General features: G+C 45.3%; 1 protein-coding gene across 6 annotated transcripts in view; it reads right to left on the reverse strand.

The window, feature by feature from the left end:
- Nucleotides 1-15,688, reverse strand: part of palld (palladin, cytoskeletal associated protein) — a 122,032-nt gene extending 106,344 nt beyond the window's left edge. For 5 of the 6 annotated variants that reach the window (XM_045687651.2, XM_045687653.2, XM_045687655.2 and 2 more), the window contains exons 1-2: nucleotides 15,499-15,687; nucleotides 10,669-12,018 (exon numbers count right to left, since the gene is read on the reverse strand). In XM_045687651.2, the coding sequence (XP_045543607.2) occupies nucleotides 10,669-12,017 (1,349 nt within the window). In that variant the 5' untranslated portion in view covers nucleotide 12,018; nucleotides 15,499-15,687. Of the gene's footprint in view, nucleotides 1-10,668; nucleotides 12,019-15,498 lie in introns of all 6 variants that reach the window. The other variant, XM_045687649.2, reaches the window with a different exon arrangement.
- Nucleotides 15,689-18,668: the final 2,980 nt, after the last annotated feature.

Here is an 18,668-nt window from a genome sequence, read left to right on the forward strand (position 1 = left end):
GTACCAGACGAGTTAAATGCCTTTTATGCTCGCTTCGAGGCAAGCAACACTGAAGCATGCACGAGAGCACCAGCTGTTCTGGATGACTGTGTGTTAACTCTTTTGGTAGCCGATACAAGCAAGACCTTTAAACAGGTCAACATTCACAAAGCCGCGGGGCCAGACGGATTACCAGGACGTGTACTCAAAGCACGCGCGGACCAACTGGCAAGTGTTTTCACTGACATTTTAAACCTCTCCCTGACCAAGTCTGTAATACCTGCATGTTTCAAGCAGACCACCATAGTCCCTGTGCCCAAGGAAGCGAAGGTAACCTGCCTAAATTATTACCACCCTGTAGCACTCACGTCAGTAGCCATGAAATGCTTTGAAAGGCCGGTCATGGCTCATATCAACAGCATGCTCCTGGATACCCTAGACCCACTCCATTTGCATCCCGACCCAAAAGCTCCAAAGATGACGCAATCTCAATCACACTCCACACTTCCCTTTCCCACCTGGATAAAAGGAACACCTATGTGAGAATGCTGTTCATTGACTACAGCTCAGCGTTTAACACCATAGTGCCCACGAAGCTCATCAACTTGCAGACTTGTTTACGTGCTGCTGTGCGTTTACATTTTTTTTTTCTTCCCCTCACTCAACTTTTTTTCATTCAACTTTTTCACTCCGGACACTTTATCTGGACATGGTTCGTCAAGACCTCCAACAGCCGAAGCTAAGTAGTAATATTAACATGATGCCTTCTAATTTCTGTCGCTGTACTCATAATATACAGGAGAACGATCGCCTTACGGCGAGGATAGCTGTGCTGCAAGCCCAGCTTCAGACGCAATCGTTAGGCAAGGGTAATTTCAGTGTAGGAAAGGATGAAACAGCATCTGTGCCACCAGTAAGTACAGATAGTAGTATAAATCCCCTAGCACGGTCCCCGCAGCCGGAAAACTTTCTCATGGCTTCTGGAGGGAAATGCTGTAGGAATGCTCAACCGGTGTCGCTCATTCAGCTGACAGAAACTTTCAACCGGTTCTCCCCATTAAGCAGCGAGTCGGAGTATGAGGCCGAGCCTTCTCTGGTCTCTACTCCTCCCGTTACGGGGTCTGAGACGCCAAAGGCTCCCACCATTAGCTCTGACAAATTGAAAACCCTAGTCATTGGCAACTCCATTACCCGTAGTATTAGACTTAAAACGAATCATCCAGTGATCATACACTGTTTACCAGGGGGCAGGGCTACCAACGTTAAGGCTAATCTGAAGATGGTGCTGGCTAAAGCTAAAACTGGCGAGTGTAGAGAGTATAGGTATATTGTTATCCACGTCAGTACCAACGATGTTAGGATGAAACAGTCAGAGGTCACCAAGCACAACATAGCTTCAGCGTGTAAATCAGCTAGAAAGATCGGCATCAAGTAATTGTCTCTGGCCCCCTCCCAGTTAGGGGGAGTGATGAGCTCTACAGCAGAGTCTCACAACTCAATCGCTGGTTGAAAACTGTTTTCTGCCCCTGCCAAAATATAGAATTTGTAGATAATTGGCCCTCTTTCTGGGACTCACCCACAAACAGGACCAAGCCTGGCCTGTGAGGAGTGACAGACTCCATCCTAGCTGGAGGGGTGCTCTCATCGTTTCTACGAACATAGACAGGGCTCTAACTCCCCTAGCTCCACAATGAGATAGGGTGCAGGCCTGTTAGCTGTTAGCCAGCCTGCCAGCTTAGTGGAGTCTGCCACTAGCACAGTCAGTGTAGTCAGCTCAGCTATCCCCATTAAGACCGTGTCTGTGCCTCGACCTAAACATGGCGGTGTTCGCCTTAGCAATCTCACTAGAATAAAGACCTCCTCCATTCCTGCAATTATTGAAAGAGATCGTGATACCTCACATCTCAAAATAGGGCTACTTAATGTTAGATCCCTCACTTCTAAGTCAGTTATAGTCAATGAACTAATCACTTATCATAATCTTGATGTGATTGAGCTGACTGAAACATGGCTTAAGCCTGATGAATTGTGTTAAATGAGGCCTCACCTCCTGGTTACACGAGTGACCATATCCCCCGCGCATCCTGCAAAGGCAGAGGTGTTGCTAACATTTACGATAGCAAATTTCAAATTTACCAAAAAAAACTACATTTTCGTCTTTTGAGCTTCTAGTCATGAAATCTATGCAGCCTACTCAATCACTTTTTATAGCTACTGTTTACAGGCCCCCTGGGCCATATACAGTGTTCCTCACTGAGTTCCCTGAATTCCTATTGGATCTTGTAGTCATAGCAGATAATATTCTAATTTCTGGGGACTTTAATATTCACATGGAAAAGTCCACAGACCCACTCCAAAAAGCTTTCGGAGCCATCATCGACTCAGTGGGTTTTGTCCAACATGTCTCCGGACCTACTCACTGCCACAGTCATATCTGGACCTAGTTTTGTCCCATGGAATAAATGTTGTGGATCGTAATGTTTTTCCTCATAATCCTGGACTATCGGACCACCATTTTATTACATTTACAATCGCAACAAATACTCTGCTCAGACCCCAACCAAGGAGCATCAAAAGTCGTGCTATAAATTCTCAGACAACCCAAAGATTCCTTGATGCCCTTCCAGACTCCCTCTGCCTACCCAAGGACGTCAGAGGACAAAAATCAGTTAACCACCTAACTGAGGAACTCAATTTAACCTTGCGCAATACCCTAGATGCAGTTGCACCCCTAAAAACATCTGTCATAAGAAACTAGCTCCCTGGTATACAGAAAATACCCCAGCTCTGAAGCAAGCTTCCAGAAAATTGGAACGGAAATGGCTCCACACCAAACTGGAAGTCTTCCGACTAGCTTGGAAAGACAGTACCGTGCAGTATGGAAGAGCCCTCACTGCTGCTCGATCATCCTATTTTTCCAACCTAATTGAGGAAAATAAGAACAATCCGAAATTTCTTTTTGATACTGTCGCAAAGCTAACTAAATAGCAGCATTCCCCAAGAGAGGATGGCTTTCACTTCAGCAGTAATAAATTCATGAACTTCTTTGAGGAAAAGATCATGATCATTAGAAAGCAAATTATGGACTCCTCTTTAAATCTGCGTATTCCTCCAAAGCTCAGTTGTCCTGAGTCTGCACAACTCTGCCAGGACCTAGGATCAAGGGAGACACTCAAGGGTTTTAGTACTATATCTCTTGACACAATGATGAAAATAATCATGGCCTCTAAACCTTCAAGCTGCATACTGGACCCTATTCCAACTAAACTACTGAAAGAGCTGCTTCCTGTGCTTGGCCTTCCTATGTTGAACATAATAAACTGCTCTCTATCCACCGGATGTGTACCAAACTCACTAAAAGTGGCATAAATAAAGCCTCTCTTGAAAAAGCCAAACCTTGACCCAGAAAATATTAAAAACGAATCGGCCTATATCGAATCTCCCATTCCTCTCCAAAATGTTTGCCTTCCTGAAGACAAACAATGCATACGAAATGCTTCAGTCTGGTTTTAGACCCCATCATAGCACTGAGACTGCACTTGTGAAGGTGGTAAATGACCTTTTAATGGCGTCTGACTGAGGCTCTGCATCTGTCCTCGTGCTCCTAGACCTTAGTGTTGCTTTTGATACCATCGATCACCACATTCTTTTGGAGAGATTGGAAACCCAAATTGGTCTACACAGACAAGTTCTGGCCTGGTTTAGATCTTATCTGTCGGAAAGATATCAGCTTGTCTGTGAATGGTTTGTCCTCTGACAAATCAACTGTAAATTTCGATGTTCCTCAACGTACATACGGCTGCTAGAATCCTGACTAGAACCAAAAAAATTGATCATATTACTCCAGTGCTAGCCTCCCTACACTGGCTTCCTGTTAAGACAAGGGCTGATTTCAAGGTTTTACTGCTAACCTACAAAGAATTACATGGGCTTGCTCCTACCTATCTTTCCGATTTGGTCCTGCCGTACATACCTACACGTACGCTACGGTCACAAGACGCAGGCCTCCTTATTGTCCCTAGAATTTTTAAGCAAACAGCTGGAGGCAGGGCTTTCTCCTATAGAGCTCCATTTTTATGGAATGGTCTGTCTATCCATGTGAGAGACGCAGACTCGGTCTCAACCTTTAAGTCTTTATTGAAGACTCATTTCTTCAGTAGGTCCTATGATTGAGCGTAGTCTGGCCCAGGAGTGTGAAGGTGAACGGAAAGGCACTGGAGCAACGAACCGCCCTTGCTGTCTCTGCCTAGCCGGTTCCCCTCTCTCCACTGGGATTCTCTGACTCTAACCCTAATACAGGGGCGGAGTCAATGGCTTACTGGTGCTCTTCCATGCCGTCCCTAGGAGGGGTGCGTCACTTGAGTGGGTTGTGTCACTGACGTGGTCTTCCTGTCTGGGTTGGCGCCCCCCTTGGGTTGTGCCGTGGCGGAGATCTTAGTGGGCTATACTCGGCCTTGTCTCAGGATGGTAAGTTGGCGGTTGAAGAAACCCCTCTAGTGGTGTGGGGGCTGTGCTTTGGCAAAGTGGGTGGGGTTATATCCTGCCTGTTTAGCCCGGATGGGGCCACAGTGTCTCCTGACCCCTCCTGTCTCAGCCTCCAGTATTTATGCTGCAGTAGTTTGTGTCGGGGGGCTAGGGTCAGTCTGTTATATCTGGAGTATTTCTCCTATCTTATCCGGTGTCCAGTGATGACTCGTTGTCCCCAGTCCACCTGGCCGTGCTGCTGCTCCAGTTTCAACTGTTCTGCCTGCGGCTATGGAACCCTGACCTGTTCACTTTGATTACTATTATTTGACCATGCTGGTCATTTATGAACATTTGAACATCTTGGCCATGTTCTGTTATAATCTCCACCTGGCACAGACAGAAGAGGACTGGCCACCCCTCATAGCCTGGTTCCTCTCTAGGTTTCTTCCTAGGTTTTGGCTTTTCTATGGAATTCTTCCTAGCCACCGTGCTTCTACACCTGCATTGCTTGCTGTTTGGGGTTTTCGGCTGGGTTTCTGTACAGCACTTTGATATATCAGATGATGTAAGAAGGGCTATATAAATACATTTGATGTGTTTAAACCCTTTACAATGAAGATCGGTGAAGTTATTTGGATTTTTACGAATTATCTTTGAAAGACAGGGCCCTGAAAAAGAGACGTTTCTTTTTTGCTGAGTTTATATACATTTTACGGGCACAGTATATTTTACTTTAATTATCTTCTGTTTGTTTTAGTCCCAGGCTTCAACTACCCTTACCCCTCCCATCCATCTCTGAACACCATCCAGTTTTGATTTCTAGCTGCCATATATTTTTCCACTGTGCTGTGATGTTTCACAAAAGTTCTGAACCTATATATATATATATAAATACATTTGAAATTTGATCAATAATGTCACGCCCTGACCTTAGAGATTCGTTTTATTTCTCTATTTGATTAGGTCAGGGTGTGATGTGGGGTGGGCATTCTATGTTGTCTGTTTCTTTGTTTTTGACCGAGTATGGTTCCTAATCAGAGGCAGCTGTCTATCGTTATCTCTGATTGGGAATCATACTTAGGCAGCCTTTTCCCACCTGTGATTGTGGGATCTTATTTTTGTGTAGCTGCCTGTGAGCAGCCCAGAACGTCACGTTTTGTTTTTCTCCTGTTTTGTTGTTTGGTGAGTTTCATCTTCATTAAAAGGTTTGGAATTCCATGCACGCTGCGCCTTGGTTTATTTATGATCGGGAGTTTGAAGATAGTGAACGTGATAAATGAGCTAAGGACCCTGGGACTCAACACCTCCCTCTGCATCATGGACTACCTGATGGGCTGCCCCCAGGTGGTAAGGGTAGGCAACAGCACATCTGCCACTGATCCTCAACACTGAGGCCCCTCAGGAGTGTGTACTTAGTCCCCTCCTGTATTCCCTGTTCACCCACGACTGCGTGGCCAAACACGACTCCAACACCATCATTAAGTTTGCTGACGACACAAGTGGTAGGCCTCATCACCGACAATGATGAGACAGCGTATATGGAGGAGGTCAGAGAACTGTCAGTGTGGTGGCAAGACAGCAACCTCTCCCTCAATGTGAGCAAGACAAAGGAGCTGATCGTGGACTACAGGAAAAGACGGGCCGAACAGGCCCCCATTAACATCGACGGGGCTGTAGTGGAGAGGGTCAACAGTTTCAAGTTCCTTGGTGTCCACATCACCAACGAACTATCATGGTCCAAACACACCAAGACAGTCGTGAAGAGAGCACGACAAAACCTTTTTCCCCTCAGGAGACTGAAAAGATTTGGCATGGGTACCCAGATCCTCAAAAAGTTCTACAGCTGCACCATCGAGAGCATCCTGACCAGTTGCATCACTGCCTGGTATGGCAACTGCTCGGCATCTGACCGTAAGGCGCTGCAGAGGGTAGTGTGTACGTCCCAGTACCCTGGGGCTAAGCTTCCTGCCATCCAGGAAGTGTCAGAGGAAAGCCGATAAAATTGTCAGACTCCAGTCACCCAGGTCATGGACTGTTTTCTCTGCTGCCGCACGGCAAGCGGTACCGGAGCTTCAAGTCTAGGACCAAAATCTCCTTAACAGCTTCTACCTCCAAGCCATAAGACTGCTGAACAATTAATGAAATGGCAACCGGACTATTTACGTTAACCCCCCCCATTTGTTTTGTTTATTGTTATTTTGTTGTCTTACTTTTTACAATTTTTTTTTTAACTTTAGTTTATTTGATAAATATTTTCATAACTGTTCTTGCACTGTTGGTTAAGGGCTTGTAAGTAAGTATTTCCCGGTAAGTTCTACACTTGTTGTGTTCGGCGCATGTGACAAATAAAGTTTGATTTGAATAGTCTTCACCAGGATACAAGGCCTGTTCTCTTTATACCACACACCATTCCCAGAGGCAGTCTGAATGTTATTGTGTGTGTCCTAGTGAGTGAGATGGATGAAGAGCAGAGGAAAAGTGTGTTTACGAAACGCCTTAGCTCAGCCTTTTAACCCCACTGTATTTACCCTGATACACCATCCATTTACCTGGAGAACACACAAAATATACACAACTGAAGCAGTTGCCTGGATGTTGAGGTGGAAAACCCCTGACCTTTGTTCATACCAGTGAAAGCAACACCAGTAGATGTTCTTACATATCTATTTCAACATGTTGTCAACATATTCATTTAATACTGGGATGTCATTTGAACTTCCTAGACATTGCAGATTCCATTGGGGACTGTGAAGACATTGTGCAACATGTTTATGAATTATAAACACCATAGTGCCACCTAGTGTCAATAGACAGAAAACAAGTCAAGCCTTAAAAGTGGGTATCTGCAGGATAAAAGAAGTGACAAAACATCTGTGTGACGTTCTATCCAGATCCCAATGACTTGAAGTAAACAAGACCTCAGTTCCACATGAACAATGCATAGATAATTCAAGACTTCTGAACTTCCAAATCACAATCCCAGACTGATTTTACAGCAACATTCACACATAAATATACTATGCTGAACAAAAATATACATGCAACATGTAAAGTGTTGGTCCCATGTAATGTTTCATGAGCTGAAATAAAAGATCCCAGAAATGTTCCAAACACTCAAAAGGCTTATTTTTCTAAAATTTGTTTAATGAGCATTTCTCCTTTGCCAAGATAATCCATCCACCTGACAGGTGTGGCATATCAAGAAGCCGATTAAACAGCATGATCATTACACAGGTTTACCCTATGCGGGTTACAATCGAAGGCCACACTAAAATGTGCAGTTTTGTCACACAACACAATGCCACAGATGTCTCAAGTTTTGAAGGAACGTGCAATTGGCATGCTGACTGCACGAATGTCCACCAGAGCTGTTGCCAGAGGTTTTAATGTTCAATCCTCTACCATAAGCAGTCATTTTAGAGAAACCGGCCTCACAACTGCAGACCACGTGTGACCATGCCAGCCCAGGACCTCCACATCCGGCTTCTTCACCTGCGGGATCGTTTGAGACCAGCCACCCGGACAGCTGACGAAACTGTGGGTTTGCACAACCAATGCATTTCTGCACAAACTGTCAGAAACCGTCTCAGGGAAGCTAATTTGCATAATCGTGACCTGACTGCAGTTTGGCATCATAACCGACTTCAGTGGGCAAATGCTCACCTTTGATGGCCACTGGCACGCTGGAGAAGTGTGCGCTTCACAGATGAATCCCGGTTTCAAATGTACTGGCAGATGGCAGATGGCATTGTGTGGGCGAGTGGTTTGCTGATGTCAACGTTGTGAACAGAGTGCCCCATGGTGGCACTCTGGGGTTATGGTATGGGCAGACATGAGCTTCGGACAATGAACATAATTGCATTTGATCGATGGCAATTTGAATGCACAGAGATACCGTGACGAGATCCTGAGGCCTATTGTCGTGCCATTAATCCATCGTCATCGCCTTTTGTTTCAGCATGATAATGCTCGGCCCCATGTTGTAAGGATCTGTACACAATTCCTGGAAGCTGAACATTTCCCATTTCTTCCATGGCCTGCATACTCACAAGACATGTCATCCATTGAGCATGTTTGGGATGCTCTGGATTGACGTGTACGTAAGCGTGTTCCAGTTCCCGCCAATATCCAGCAACTTCACACAGCCATTGAAGAGGAGTGGAAAAACATTCCACAGGTCACAATCGACAGCCTGATCAACTCTATGTGAAGGTGATGTTGCGCTGTATGAGGCAAATGATGGTCACACCAGATCTGACTGGTTTTCTGATCCATGCCCCTACCTTTTTTGTTAAGGGATCTGTGACCAACAGATGCATACCTGTATTCCCAGTCATGTGAAATCCATAGATTAGGGCCCAATGAATTTATTCAATTGACTGATTACCTTATCTGAACTGTAACCCAGTAAAATCTTTTAAATTGTTGCATGTTGCGTTTATATTTTTGTTCAGTGTATATATAGGTTAGGGAAAACACAAAACAAAAACAATATTTCAGTCTGAGCCCATATTAACCTCTCCCCCTCTTCCTCTCCCATTCACTCTCCCCCTCTCCATGACTGCATTGCTACACTGGCCGTGTCCGAATAATCACACTAGCATACTAAATAGTATGTGAAATTTTGAAAATATTACTCTGAATGCTTAATCTAATGCGCGATTGCGTTGACTCCCTCTATTCCTTCATTTTGGTACAGGGCTTAAATTTATGGACTCGGAAAAGACGAGTGAATTCTATTACATCAAACGCCGAAATGTGTATGCAGTTTAAGTATGTGGTACAGTACGCTAGTATGGGTATTCGGGCATGGCCACTGTCTCCTATTGGTCAAATACAACACTATACTACAACCTTCATATTTCCCAAGAAGGTGTGGAGAGGTGAAGAGGTGGAGAATGACAGAAAACGCTGTGTCATGACATTGCTTACGTTTCAGGACCTGGCTCCTGTTGGCCTGGAGACTATTTATACAGCAGAGGAAGAGGCCCCTTATAGCTCACCCGGACAGGAGAGAACCATATCAGAACCACAGTCCCCAGGCCTCTCACCCTCTGTACTCTGTTAGTCAACCTCAACCAGGCAGGATGAAGGCCTTCTCCTCAAAATGAACCTCACGCCTGGCCTCAACTAGACAGTAACAAATAAAGGCTTGTACAGCCTGAGTCCATTGGGCACAGTAAATTAACTTTCTGAAAAGTGTCTCAGCTTAGTTTCCCGGTGGACTGGTCCAAATCCCTACAGCCAAGGGGTGCTATATTTAAAAAAAAGAGCAGAATGACTGCCCAGGCAGAAACTCCCTGACCTGACAATGTCTCCACTAGCACCTGGTCGCAAGGCTTATCGGTTACTGTGGTTACATACAGTGTAACTGTCCAACCCCACAGCAGGTGTTCCGTGGAGGCCTTGTCGACACCCAACAGCTTTCACCTCCTACCTCCTCCCGCTCCCTCAACATCCCACTCCCACACCCAAATGGGCAACCCTATCTCTGACTGAAGGCTCTGCTTCCTACCAAAGACACCACTCTATATGAGTATGTGCCCAAGTGTTTTAGTTGGGTCTTTTTCGCCATATATCCAAATCCTCTCACAACAAAACTCCAAAGTTACCACGTGTCCAAATGGGGAGTCAGTCACAGAAAGTTGGTAGCAACTTAATTAGGGAAGATGGGCTCGTGGTAATGGCTGGAGAGGACTCAGTGGAATGGTATGAAATACATCAAACATGGTTTGTATGCCATTCCATTTGCTTCGTTCCATCCATTATTATGAGCCGTCCTCCCTTCATCAGCCTCCACTGGAGTCAGTGTGTTTGATTTGACTCCCTTACCGAGGGGGATCGTTTTAAAAGTCTCCACCATGGGGATCCACTTCCCTTAGAGGTGAAGGAAATTGGTGTCAGACCAACAAGAGGATCAACTGCCTTTGCAACGATAGCATTAAATATAGTATGATGACAGAGTTCTGATCTTTACCCACTACATCAAATGGGTAACACATACCATTGGAGATCTTAATTAATAAAAGGATAAACAGATATACAGTAGCGTATAAATCAACTATGTTGAGGAACATGCAGCAGTCATATTTACTATACTGATAATGCACACAATGAACCTCTTGTGTTCTACCACTGGTGTTAACCGTCTCATTCTACTGATACTCATCACCAATATGATCACAACCAAATCAGACTTCCACCTACCACCATTCTCCTTACCTGACCAGCGGCTGAGGGTTTCCTGCCACCCTGCACTCCAGTCGGATGGGGTGTCCCTCTGCCACCTCCTGGCTCTTCAGCTTCTGGGTGAAGTGTGGCAGTGACAAGTCTCCATCTACGCTCTGGGCTCCACTGTGCTGCTGCTCCCCCATCAACTGGGCTCCACTGTGCTGCTGCCCCCCCATCAACTGGGCTCCACTGTGCTGCTGCTCCCCCATCAACTGGGCTCCACTGTGCTGCTGCTCCCCCATCAACTGGGCTTCACTGTGCTGCTGCTCCCCTATCAACTGGGCTCCACTGTGCTGCTGCTTCCCCATCAACTGGGCTCCACTGTGCTGCTGCTTCCCCATCAACTGGGCTCCACTGTGCTGCTGCTTCCCCATCAACTGGGCTCCACTGTGCTGCTGCTTCCCCATCAACTGGGCTCCACTGTGCTGCTGCTTCCCCATCAACTCATTCACACTCATCAGATCAGAGACAATTGGAACCCCCATCACACTCAGAGGAGGGACACCCGTCACACCCATTCCACCCATCATGCTTGCTGGCTGGATACCCAAGCCTGACTCACACTGCTGTGGTGCCCCCTGTTGGATGAGAGGCTGTGGGGGGACAGAGGCAGAGCCCTGGGGGGCCGGCAAGTGGCTCTTAGGAGACAGATACCCGCTGTCGGGAGAGGAGGAGTCTTCCTCCCCCTTTTGCTCCGGCCGGGCAGAGCCTTTAAAGATGGAGGACAGCTCCTCGATGAAGGTGGCAGCACGGCTACAGAACTCAGTGGCGGAGGCAGCCCGTTCATTCAGCTCCAAGCCCTCATGGACCAGTCGGGGCTTGTCCTGCTTGTAGACTGGGGTGATGTTCTTGTGGCAGACAAACTTCTCAGGCAAGGCCATGGCTTCGCATGTGGCCTGTATGGGCCTGCTGAGGTAGAAACTCTGGCTGGAGGTGACTTTGACTGAGTGGCTGTCATCTGGGGAGTGGGCTTTGGTTTGGTGGGGGAAGCTGGGGCTTTTGGTCAGGTATTCTGTGGTGTTGAGGGGGGTGGGGGAGGGGAAGTAGAGAGCCGGCTCCTGGGATCTGGGAATAGGGGAGACAGGGACTCCCCGGTCTTCTGCATCACTGAAGGCCTCCCGAGCCAGGTCCAGGCTGCGGTTGATCTCGTCTTGGCTGAGGAAGGCGGTAAGATCTGAAAAGTCCCCGACTCCGGTATCCATATCCGCCATAGAGTCCAGGTACAGATCCCCATCAGACGACGTCTCTGAGAACACCCCTCCGTCTCCCTCTAGAACCCTGCCCCCATCCTTCATAAACAGAGAGAGGGGGAGGGACTGATTCCAGCTCCCGTCCTGCATCCTGAAACACACACACACAATATGACATTCAGTTAACACAGTAGATATAGCCAGACACTAATTATAAACAACATACACATAGTCATCTGAATAAATAAAAACAGAACTCACAGTCAACAGCAACACACCCTCCCTCATCAACATACAGTTGAGGATGATTTAGGCTGGCATTCTTTGGGCTCAGCTGGTTGGTATTAACAAAGGCTTTTGGGAGGTCAAAGTGTGCATGACTGGCATTTGTCACCATCCCACCCTCTCCCTAATCGTCTATTTCCCTCACTCTCCTCTCGCTTCCTTATTCTTCTCTCTCCCTCTGTCTCAATTCACTACAACTATAAAATAGTTAAAGTTTTAACCATGATAATTCTGTTATAATTAGAGTTGTACTGTCCATACACTGCAAAAGACTAGATAAACTACAGCGGCAGCCACACAAACACACACACCCACGTGTGCGCACAGTCACAGCGGGATTGTGTTTGTTTTGGTCATACCACACATTTATGAAACTCTCCACTGACAGTGGTCAATAGCTCAATTGTTACAATGCCTCCTAGTAGGAGGGGGGTGCAGGAATCAGGAGCAGGAGAGCAAGGAAGTTCCAGTGGCACAAAACGTTTAATATGGTAGTCCCGAACTCAAATACAACATGAGGGAAAAACACGTACAAAACGAAGTCGCCACACAGGGAAACGAATTGCACACACGGAGGAGAAACCTCGACTCCTAAACAAAGTCTCGAAAAACGGTAACACTACCGAATACAACGAAAACCCCGTGGTGCAGACACGCACCCCTAATGTAAAACACATACAAACAATCCCGCACAAAAACTAGCATGCAGCGGGGTGTAAATAAACCCACCGAAATCAACTAAATGAACACAGGTGTGAAAAAACAGACAGACACAAACGAAAAGGAAAAATAGATCGGTGGCAGCTTGTTGGCTGGCGACGACGACCGCCGAGCACCGCCCGAACAGGGAGAGGAGCCACCTTCAGTGGCAGTCGTAACATCAAGCATAGCTCTGTCACTTCCTAAACAGGTGGTCTAGAACACACATCAGATGGAAGTAGAAGCATCTATATGCATATGTAGAATGTGCTTGGGAACATAGGTGTGTACAGTCTTGGCCAAAAGTTTTGAGAATGACACAAATATACATTTTCACAAAGTCTGCTGCCTCAGTTTGTATGATGGCAATTTACATATACTCCAGAACGTTGTGAAGGGTGATCAGATGAATTGCAATTAATTGAAAAGTCCCTCTTTGCCATGCAAATGAACTGAATCCCCCAAAAACATTTCCACTGCATTTCAGCCATGCCACAAAAGGACCAGCTGACATCATGTCAGTGATTCTCTCGTTAACACAGGTGTGAGTGTTGACGAGGACAAGGCTGGAGATCACTCTGTCATGCTGATTGAGTTTGAATAACAGACTGGAAGCTTCAAAAGGAGGGTGGTTCTTGGAATCATTGTTCTTCCTCTGTCAATCATGCTTACCTGCAAGGAAACACGTGCCGTCATCATTGCTTTGCACAAAAAGGGCTTCACAGGCAAGGATATTGCTGCCAGTAAGATTGCACCTAAATCAACCATTTATCGGATCAGCAAGAACATCAAGGAGAGCGGTTCAATTGTTGTGAAGAAGGCTTCAGGGCGCCCAAGAAAGTCCAGCAAGCGCCAGGACCGTCTCCTAAAGTTGATTCAGCTGCGGGATCGGGGCACCACCAGTACAGAGCTTGCTCAGGAACGGCGGCAGGCAGGTGTGAGTGCATCTGCACGCACAGTGAGGCAAAGACTTTTGGAGGATGGCCTGGTGTCAAGAAGGGCAGCAAAGAAGCCACTTCTCTCCAGGTAAAACATCAGGGACAGACTGATATTCTGCAAAAGGTACAGGGATTGGACTGCTGAGAACTGGGGTAAAGTCATTTTCTCTGATGAATCCACTTTCCGATTGTTTGGGGCATCTGGAAAAAAGCTTGTCCGGAGAACGCAAGGTGAGCGCTACCATCAGTCCTGTGTCACGCCAACAGTAAAGCATCCTGAGACCATTCATGTGTGGGGTTGCTTCTCAGCCAAGGGAGTGGGCTCACTCACAATTTTGCCTAAGAACACAGCCATGAATAAAGAATGGTACCAACACATCCTCCGAGAGCAACTTCTCCCAACCATCCAGGAACAGTTTGGTGACGAACAATGCCTTTTCCAGCATGATGGAGCACCTTGCCATAAGGAAAAAGTGATAACTGAGTGGTTCGGGGAACAAAACATCGATATTTTGGGTCCATGGCCAGGAAACTCACCAGACCTTAATGCCATTGAGAACTTGTGGTCAATCCTCAAGAGGCAGGTGGACAAACAAAACCCCACAAATTCTGACAAGCTCCAAGCGTTGGTTATGCAAGAATGGGCTGCCATCAGTCAGGATGTGGCCCAGAGGTTAATTGACAGCATGCCAGGGCGGATTGCAGAGGTCTTGAAAAAGAAGGGTCAACACTGCAAATATTGACTCTTTGCATCAACTTCATGTAATTGTCAATAAAAGTATCTAAAGACACTGAAGCAGCAAACTTTGTGAATATTAATATTTGTGTCATTCTCAAAACTTTTGGCCACGACTGTACCGTAGGCTACTGTACATGTGAGCTCCATGACTATAATGTAGAGGATGGAGCATGTGAATGAAACCGTACTTGCAATAGTCACTCTGTATAGAAATTAGTGTGTTTGTGTGTCAGTATGGTATACTGGACATATACGAGTGTGACATTCTGCCTTCTATGGCGTCCAGGAGACCAGGTGTTGTTATTTTGAATCCCCTTGGGCTATGTTTCACAGCAGCAGCACAACCCCACCCTCAATAAGGGCCCTTTAAACACACTGCAGTATAACACATACATGAGCTCACACAAGACACACACATGCATACACACATATGCATACACAGTCAGACACAAGGGATAGTATTCTCTTCAGAGGCTGTTATTTTCCATGTGAAAAAATGCATTTACTATACAACATTGATTAAATATGAATGGGGATTATTAAAAAATATTAAAACTAATTGACAAAAGGTCAATAACTACTGTCAATGGTCATTGTCACCAATGCCGTCAATTACAGAATAGAACAGAGTACATCATTTCTGCTGTCACTGTTCAATAACTATGTACTTAGTACTTCCATTGTAATGTACTTTAATATACCTTTAATATCTTGTGAAAATAACCATATTGCACCTGTAGCCCTGACACTAACCTGATCTCAAATGCAAAAGTGAATATTCTCACATACACTGACAGTAAATTGATATCAACAGATTTTTCTAAGCGTTTTTCTAATATCCAAAATTCGAAGGATCTCTTGATTGCTGATAGGCTGTAAGTAGCATTTCAATATAAAACAAAGGAAACAACAGCGCCTCCAGGACATTCCACTAATAATGTCAACAAGAAATGAGAAAGGACAGCCTTACCTTCAAGTTTTTGTCCAAAGGTATTGTCCCAGTCTAGTAGTTCCAGTTTGCTGTTAAAATTATATGTCTGTGAGAATAGACAGAAGCGTATTTTCCCAGCAGAGTAGCTTTTTTTGGTCAGGCAGTGAGTGCGAGCACTGTGAGCAGGTCGAGGTCTACTTGAGTGGTTCCTCCAGTGTGGCCTGCTGTCCCATCTGTCCCAGCATCTGACCACTCACTGTGTCTGGCTATATTTGGCCCCGGGCTCAGATTTCACAGCCAGAATGCTGGTGAGAGAGAGAAGAAGAGAGAGAGTGAGAGAGAGGTGTGGGGTACAGTGAGGGAAAAAAGTATTTGATCCCCTGCTGATTTTGTACGTTTGCCCACTGACAAAGAAATGATCAGTCTATAATTTTAATGGTAGGTTTATTTGAACAGTGAGAGACAGAATAACAACAAAAAACTCCAGAAAAATGCATGTCAAAAATGTTATAAATTGATTTGCATTTTAATGAGGGAAATAAGTATTTGACCCCTCTGCAAAACATGACTTAGTACTTGGTGGCAAAACCCTTGTTGGCAATCACAGAGGTCAGACGTTTCTTGTAGTTGGCCACCAGGTTTGCATACATCTCAGGAGGGATTTTGTCCCACTGCTCTTTGCAGATCTTCTCCAAGTCAATAAGGTCTCGAGGCTGGCGTTTGGCAACTCGAACCTTCAGCTCCTTCCACAGATTTTCTATGGGATTAAGGTCTGGAGACTGGCTAGGCCACTCCAGGACCTTAATGTGCTTTTTCTTGAGCCATTCCTTTGTTGCCTTGGCCGTGTGTTTTGGGTCATTGTCATGCTGGAATACCCATCCACGACCCATTTTCAATGCCCTGGCTGAGGGAAGGAGGTTCTCACCCAAGATTTGACGGTACATGGCCCCGTCCATCGTCCCTTTGATGCGGTGAAGTTGTCCTGTCCCCTTAGCAGAAAAACACCCCCAAAGCATAATGTTTCCACCTCCATGTTTGATGGTGGGGATGGTATTCTTGGGGTCATAGGCAGCATTCCTCCTCCTCCAAACATGGCGAGTTGAGTTGATGCCAAAGAGCTCCATTTTGGTCTCATCTGACCACAACACTTTCACCCAGTTGTCCTCTGAATCATTCAGATGTTCATTGGCAAACTTCAGACGGGCATGTATATGTGCTTTCTTGAGCAGGGGGACCTTACGGGCGCTGCAGGATTTCAGTCCTTCACGGCGTAGTGTGTTAATTGTTTTGTTGGTGACTATGGTCCCAGCTGCCTTGAGATCATTGACAAGATCCTCCCGTGTACTTCTGGGCTGATTCCTCACCGTTCTCATGATCATTGCAACTCCACGAGGTGAGATCTTGCATGGAGCCCCAGGCCGAGGGAGATTGACAGTTCTTTTGTGTTTCTTCCATTTGCGAATAATCGCACCAACTGTTGTCACCTTCTCACCAAGCTGCTTGGCGATGGTCTTGTAGCCCATTCCAGACTTGTGTAGGTCTACAATCTTGTCCCTGACATCCTTGGAGAGCTCTTTGATCTTGGCCATGGTGGAGAGTTTGGAATCTGATTGATTGCTTCTGTGGACAGGTGTCTTTTATACAGGTAACAAACTGAGATTAGGAGCACTCCCTTTAAGAGTGTGCTCCTAATCTCAGCTCGTTACCTGTATAAAAGACACCTGGGAGCCAGAAATCTTTCTGATTGAGAGGGGGTCAAATACTTATTTCCCTCAATAAAATGCAAATCAATTTATAACATTTATGACATGCGTTTTCTGGAGTTTTTTGTTGTTATTCTGTCTCTCACTGTTCAAATAAACTTACCAAAATTATAGACTGATCATTTCTTTGTCAGTGGGAAAACGCACAAAATCAGCAGGGAATCAAATACTTTTTTCCCCTCGCTGTATTTGAGAAAATCACAGGGGTGCAATGTTTTCTACTGATGGCAATAAATACAGTACTTCAATACGCAGAACAAAATACTCACACATACACACACACAACATCTGACACATGTAACTGAGGGGCTTTTCTTTTTGTACCTTACCATGTTGCACTGTCAAACCCACACAGCTGGTGGTCATGAAAAATGTGTGTACTCTGCTACCTACAGAGTACATGCATCTGTCAGTACCATCCCACTGGGCACAGGTGTCAATTCAATGTCTATTCCACATTGGTTCAATGTAACTTAATTGAAATGACTTGGAAACAAAGTTGATTCAACCATCACCCTTCTCTCTGAACTGTAACACTGCTCTACTGTGGCCAGTTGAGTTCACTCCTCGACCCGAGATCTGCCGCTAAGCCTCTGAACAAGCTGTTATTAGTATACTAGACTCTTCAGTGTTATTAGTATAGACTCTTCAGTGTTATTATTATAGCCTCTTCAGTGTTATTATTATAGCCTCTTCAGTGTGTCACGCTTGTCGTCGGTTAAAGAGGACCAAAACGCAGCAGGTATGTGTATGCTCATCTTGCTGTTTATTTACTTTCAAAATGAACGTACAAAAATAACAAAACACGAACGATCAACAAAAACAGTCTGGTAAGGCACAAGGCGAAACACAGAACAATCACCCACAAATAACAAACACACCCTAATATATGGGACTCTCAATCAAAGGCAGATAGACAACACCTGCCTTCAACTGAGAGTCCCAACCCCAAGTGCCCAAAAACCCCGGAATACTTAAACCAAATGCCCCTTCAACAAAACACACCACCCCGAACCACATAAAACGAATACCCTCTGCCACGTCCTGACCAAACTACAATACCAATTAACCCTATACTGGCCAGGACATGACACAGTGTTATTATTATAGCCTCTTCAGTGTTATTATTATAGCCTCTTCAGTGTTATTATTATAGCCTCTTCAGTGTTATTATTATAGCCTCTTCAGTGTTATTATTATAGCCTCTTCAGTGTTATTATTATAGCCTCTTCAGTGTTATTATTATAGCCTCTTCAGTGTTATTATTATAGCCTCTTCAGTGTTATTATTATAGACTCTTCAGAGTTATTAGTATAGACTCTTCAGTGTTATTATTATAGCCTCTTCAGTGTTATTATTATAGCCTCTTCAGTGTTATTATTATAGCCTCTTCAGTGTTATTATTATAGCCTCTTCAGTGTTATTAGTATAGACTCTTCAGTGTTA

Source organism: Salmo salar, chromosome 10 (genome assembly GCF_965601325.2).
Source record: "Salmo salar chromosome 10, fSalSal1, whole genome shotgun sequence".
NCBI lineage: Eukaryota > Metazoa > Chordata > Actinopteri > Salmoniformes > Salmonidae > Salmo > Salmo salar.